The sequence below is a fragment of the Mandrillus leucophaeus genome, unplaced genomic scaffold (assembly GCF_000951045.1).
Source record: "Mandrillus leucophaeus isolate KB7577 unplaced genomic scaffold, Mleu.le_1.0 Scaffold335, whole genome shotgun sequence".
Taxonomy (NCBI): Eukaryota; Metazoa; Chordata; class Mammalia; order Primates; family Cercopithecidae; genus Mandrillus; species Mandrillus leucophaeus.
Genome location: NW_012103532.1, coordinates 1,096,044 through 1,102,596, shown reverse-complemented (window position 1 = coordinate 1,102,596; position 6,553 = coordinate 1,096,044). Strand labels below are relative to the sequence as shown.

Here is a 6,553-nt window from a genome sequence, read left to right as displayed (position 1 = left end):
GGCTGTGGTACGATCTCGGCACCTTGCAACCTCTGCCTCCTGGGTTCAAGCGATCCTCCTGCCTCGCCCTCATCAGTAGCTGGGACTACAGGCATCACCACCATGCCTGGCTAATTTTTGTATTTTTAGTAGTGACAGGGTTTCACCATGTTGGCCAGGCTGCTCTCAAACTCCTGACTTCGGGTGAACGGTGCACCTCAGCCTCCCAAAGTGCTGGGATTACAGGTGTGAGCCACCGCGCCGGCCCAAAATGCATATTTAAACTGTGAACAAGTTTTTTTGCCTATCAAATTAGCAATGTTTAAAACTGATAAATTCAGTGCTGGTCAGTAATGAAAGAAACATCGTTAAACACAGTTGGAGAGAGGATAAACTGGAAAAATCTTTCTGGAGAGCAATTTGGTAGTGTGTATCAAAACCTTGAAAAGGTTCACAATATTTTACCTAGTCTTTTTATTTCTTGGCAGGAACCCTAAGAAAATAATTTGAAATACAGTCTATGACTTCTGAATGAAGATGTTCACTGCTTTGTTAATTATAATGGTAAAAACCTGAAAGGAACTACATGTTCATAAATGGGAGGAATTACGGTATTATGGAGTATTTTATATATAATGGAGCATGACACAGCCATTAAAAATTATGTTGGCCAGGTGCAATGGCTCATGTCTGTAATCCCAACACTTTGGGAGGCTGAGGCAGGCAAATTGCTTGAGCCCAGGAGTTTGAGACCAGCATGGGCAACATGGCAAAACCCTGTCTCTACAAAAAATACAAACAAATTAGCTAGACATGGTGTCAAGCACCTGTAGTCCCAGCTACCTGGGAGGCTGAGCTAGGATGATCACCTGAGCCTGGGTGGTCAAGGCTGCAGTGAGCTGTGATCAAACCACTGCATCCCAGCCTAGGCAAAAGAGTGAGACCCTGCCTTGGAAAAAAAAAAAAAAAAGTTAACAACAACAAAAAAACCCAAAACAAAACAAACAAATGATATGATATTAACAAAGCACTGTTATTAATAACAAATCCATTATTTTTGCTAAAGCCAAAAAAAATCACCTAAATATACTAAATATACTAAATATAGTATGATCTCAGGCTTGTGAAAACAGAGAAAAGACAGGAAGAAGACAGAAAGTTGGGTCGGGCACATTGGCTCACACCTGTAATTCCAGCACTTTGGGAGGCCAAGGTGGACAAATCACCTGAGATCAAGAATTCGAGACCAGCCTGGCTAACATGGAGACACCCCATCCCTGCTAAAAATACAAAATTAGCCAGGCATAGTGGCGCATGCCTGTAATCCCAGCTACTTGGGAGGCTGAGGCAGGAGAATCTCCTGAACCCAGGAGGCGGAAGTTGCAGTAAGCCGAGATTGCACCATTGCACTCCAGCCTGGGCAACAAGAGTGAAACGCCGTCTCAAAAAAAAAAAAAAAAAAAAAGACAAAGTTGTTAATAGCCTTAATATAATAGGATTGTGGATGACTTTTCCCACTTATTTGTATTTTTCAAGTATTTTACAATGAACATAAATAATATTTGTAAAGAGAAAAACAAAAACAAACAAAAGGCAAAGACAAGTCCACTTCCCCACAGGTGGTTTAGCCACCTCCTGTCAGTTGTGATGTTCCCAAACTGCTTCCTCTATGATAAAACTGCCAGTGATGGAAACAGGAAGGTATGAAAAACAAAAACAAACAAACAGACAAAACGAACAAACAAAATGTCTTCTCAGTGAGAAGTGAGTTAGGAACTTTGTACTTTTCGCTAAAAGAAACATACTAGGAGGATCCAGGTCAGTGTTTCTTAACTTTGGCACTACTGTCGTTTTAGACCAGATAATTCTTCCCTGTGGTGGCTGTCTTAGGCGTGACAGGATATATACACGGAATATCTGACCTCTACCCCTAGAAGCCAGTAGCCCGCCCTACCCCCAGTTGTGATAACCCAAAATGTTTTCAGATATGGCCAAATGTCTCCCAGGGAGGACCTTTGGAGGACGTTACTAGAGGACCACTAATCTAGGTGACTTGGGTTCTAAGCCTGGCTCAGTCACTGACTCTCTTGTGACTTTATTTTTTAAAATTTTTCTTTCCTATTTTTTTTTGAGACAGAGTCTCACCCTGTTGCCCAGGCTGGAGTGCAGTGGCACGATCCCAGCTCACTGCAATCTCCGCCTCCTGGGTTCAAGCGATTCTCCTGCCTCAGCCTTCTGAGTAGCTGGGATTATAGATGCCCACCACCATGCCCAGCTCATTTTTGTATTTTTAGTAGAGATGGGGTTTCACCATATTGGCCAGGCCGATCTCAAACTCCTGACCTCAACTGATCTGCCTGCCTCGGCCTCCCAAAGTGCTGGGATTACAGGCGTGAGCTACCATGCCAGGCCTCTTGTGACTTTAGGAAAGTCACTTTCCCCTTGATAAACCTGAGTTGCCCATTTGTCATAGCTGTTCTCTGAAGTCCCTTCCAGCTTTGACATTTAACAAGTTAAAGATTGTACGTGTTACCAACAATTGTTTTTATTCTGTTTTCAGATTATGCTACAAGTTAAAATTCCTATTTTCTATGATGTCAGCAAAGTTAAATGGTAATCAGTATAATCCAAATGTACTGGAATTATAATTGGAGATATATATATATACATATATATACACACACACACACATGAACATTTATTTGTATGTACATAAATAAAATAAGCTTTGGCTACTTACCAGGATTCAGGACTTGTAGACAATTTCGATTTCCTGATTGGTTGGCACCTCCAAATACCCAGATATGGTCAGATGTGCAGGAGGGAATGAAGCTAGCATGTTCATAGCGGGGCAAGAGGCCCTTGCAGGTAACTAAGTCCCACTGGTGTTTTCCTGGAAAACATTTCACCCAGTTCCTAGATTGGGGCTGCCAACTGTTATACTGGTTGGCATACTTGGGGAGGGTTGTGAGAAGATGGCCATAAACATAAATGAATCACTTAAAGGGCATGCTGTCAACCTCCAGAAAGTTCTATAATAGATACTTAGGGGGCTGTCTGCCTAGTCCATAGACCCTGTTCTATGGAAACTGTCCCCACTTTGTCAACCACAAGGGTAGATCCCAGATGATATGTTTGTACTACACTTTGACTTTGTAGCTTTAGCTGATTGGGTTGAAGGTAGCCAATGAAACCAGAATGAGCCAATCAGATCAAGTGCTTCCACTTTCTCATGATCCTGGGCTCTACTTCCTGTCCTTGAATTCTTTGAAACACGCCTGTATCGGCCAGGCGCAGTGGCTCATGCCTGTAATCCCAGCACTTTGGGAGGCCCAGGTGGGTGGATCATGAGGTCAGGAGGTCAAGACCATCCTGGCCAACATGGTGAAACCTCGCCTCTACTAAAATACAAAAAAATTAGCCGAGCGTAGTGGCATGTGCCTGTAGTCCCAGCTACTTGGGAGGCTGAGGCAGGGGAATCGCTTGAACCCAGGGTTATTTTACTTGGTTAACCAAGCAGAGGTTGCAGCAAGCTGAGATTGTGCCACTGTACTCCAGTCTGGGAAGACAGCAAGACTCCAACTCAAAAAAAAAAAAGAAAAAGAAAGAAAGAAACACGCCTGTATCTGACTAAACAAATTCCTTCTTTTTCCTCTGGTTTAAGTGGGACTCTGTTACTTGTAAATAAATGATGGCTGACTAAAACAAGTTCACAGAATAATAATACCTAACCTTGGCCAGGAGCGGTGGCTCATGCCTGTAATCCCAGCACTTTGGGAGACCGAGGCAGGCGGATCACGAGGTCACGAGATCAAGACCATCCTGGCTGACACGGTGAAATCCCGTCTCTACTAAAAATTAGCCGGGCACGGTGGCGGGCGCCTGTAGTCCCAGCTACTCAGGAGGCTGAGGCAGGAGAATGGCTTGAACCTGGGAGGTGGAGCTTGCAGTGAGCCGAGATCTCACTGCACTCCAGCCTGGGTGACAGAGCGAGACTCTGTCTCAAAAAACAAACAAACAAACAAACAAACAAAAGCCTAACCTTTATTATTAATAGTAGTTATTTCACTGGGTTAAGCAATTATACAAGACCTTTACAGGCATTATCTTGTTAGATCTGAAGAAAGTTATTATCCCTACTTTATAGGGCACTGAGGTCCAGATGGTTGAGATGGTGTAGCCAGGGTCACCAAGCTATTAATAGGTTGCAATAAAGACGTAACTGAACTAATTTAATGTAATTGAGGGCTAGAAGTGATTTAATTTACCTTTGAATTTTTTTTTTTTTGAGATGGAGTCTTGCTCTGGAGCAAGGAGTGCACTGGCGCAATGTCAGCTCACTACAACCTCCGTCTCCCAGGCTCAAGCGATTCTCCTGCCTCAGCCTCCCGAGTAACTGGGATTACAGGCGTGCGCCACCATGCCTGGCTAATTTTTGTATTTTTAGTAGAGATGGGGGTTTCACCATGTTGGCCAGGCTGACCTTGAACTCCTGACCTCAAGTGATCCACCCGCCTCAGCCTCCTAAAGTGCTGGGGGATTACACTTCGTCCAGCCTACCTTTGATTTTTTTAGTGCAGGGAGTAGAAATTCAAATGCCTAGGCAGGAGTAACAAAGACTGTGGCAAACTGGAGAATAAGAGCCCTCTTGATAGGTGGCAGCTCAGTTCCAAATAATTGTTGCCATGTAGACAAGCAGGCCTAATGACGTTAGATTTTCCAACATTATCAAGAGAAGCCAAACCATTTAAATGTCTATATAGATTTCTGCATGATTGGTTGGTAAACAATTTAAGATTAGGCTGGGTGTGGTGGCTTATGCATGTAATCCTAGCACTTAGGGAGGCTGAGGTGGGTGGATCACTTGAGGTCAGGAGTTCAAGACCAGACTGGCCAACATGGTGAAACCCCATCTCTACTGAAAATACAAAAATGAGCTGGGCATGGTGGCGCGCACCTGTAGTCCCAGCTACTTGGGAGTATGAGGCAGGATAATCACTTTTTTTTTTTTTTGAGACGGAGTATCGCTCTGTCACCCAGGCTGGAGTGCAGTGGCTCGATCTCAGCTCACTGCAACCTCCGCCTCCCGGGTTCATGCCATTCTCCTGTCTCAGCCTCCCGAGTAGCTGGGACTACAGATGCCTGCCACCAAGCCTGGCTAATTTTTTTTGTATTTTTAGTAGAGATGGGGTTTTACCGTGTTAGCCAGCATGGTCTCAATCTCCTGACCTCATGATCTGCCCGCCTCGGCCTCCCAAAGTGCTGGGATTACAGGCGTGAGCCACGGTGCCTGGCCCAGGAGAATCACTTTAACCCAGGAGGTGGAGGTTGCAGTGAGCCAAGATCATGCCACTGCACTCCAGCCTGGATGACAGTTTGAGACTCCATTTCAAAAAAAAAAAAACAAAAAAAAAACTTAAGATTAAAACAATATGGAAATGTTACGTGGACCTAACAAAATACGTAAGTGGGCCACCATTGTTCAACTTCTGCCCTTGTGTAGAGCAAAGAATAATGGTTTCTTTATTTTATTTTATTTTATTTTATGTTTTTGAGACAGAGTCTTGCTCTGTCACCAGACTGTAGTGCAGTGGCGTAATCTTGGCTCACTGCAACCTCTGCCTCCCAGATGCAAGCGATTCTCCTGCCTCAGCTAGGACTATGGGCACATGCCATCACGCACAGCTAATTTTTTTTTGCATTTTTAGTAGAGACAAGGTTTCACCATGTTGGCCAGGATGGTCTCCATCTCCTCACCTCATGATCTGCCTGCCTCAGCCTCCCAAAGTGCTGGGATTACAGGCATGAGCCACTGCGCCCAGCTAATAATCGTTTCTTATTAGCAGGTTCATTCATTCATTCATTCATTCATTCATTCAAATACTTACAGAGCACCCACTCTGTTCTAAGCCCTGTGGTAGTGTCTGGGATACAATGATGAGGAAAACATGCTACCTGTTTCTAAGGAGCTTATGTTCTTGTGGGGCAGATGGACAGGAAACAATCACATGTGATAGGGCTGTGAAGGCAGATAGGATAGAAGAGCACATGAGACTATGGACATACAGAGTCATGTAGTGCCTGAACGAGTCCAGAGGTAACGGGAAAGGTTCCTGGCAGAAGAGATATTTAATCTGAAATCTGAAAGATATAGAGTAGCCAGATGATAAGAAAAGGGAAAAACATTCCTAGCAGAGGGATCTGTGTGTGCAAAGGCGTGGAGGCCAGAGAGCTCAAGCCGTGTTCAAAGAACTGAAGGACATCCAGTGCAGCAAATGTGGGTTGGAGAGAGCCAAGAAATGAGGTTGGGGCCGGGCGCAGTGGCTTACGCCTGTAATCCCAGCACTTTGGGAGGCCGACGCAGGCAGATTACTTGAGGTCAGAAGTTCGAGACCAGCCTGGCCAACATGGTGAAACCCCATCTCTACTAAAAATACAAAAATCAGCCAGGCTGGTGGCACGCACCTGTAATAGTAGCTTACTGGGAGGCTAAGGCAGGAGAATTGCTTGAACCCGCGAGGCAGAGGTTGCTGTGAGCCAAGATTATGCCTCTGCACTCCAGTCTGGGTGACAG

The 6,553-nt window shown here is 44.7% G+C and overlaps 1 protein-coding gene across 1 annotated transcript in view; it reads right to left on the bottom strand.

The window, feature by feature from the left end:
* The window catches only part of RABEPK (Rab9 effector protein with kelch motifs), a 33,754-nt gene that overhangs the window by 17,686 nt on the left and 9,515 nt on the right, over positions 1-6,553 (bottom strand). Inside the window, exon 5 of the mRNA XM_011988699.1 lies at positions 2,720-2,872. Within this exon, the coding sequence (XP_011844089.1) occupies positions 2,720-2,872 (153 nt within the window). The remainder of the gene's footprint in view (positions 1-2,719; positions 2,873-6,553) is intronic.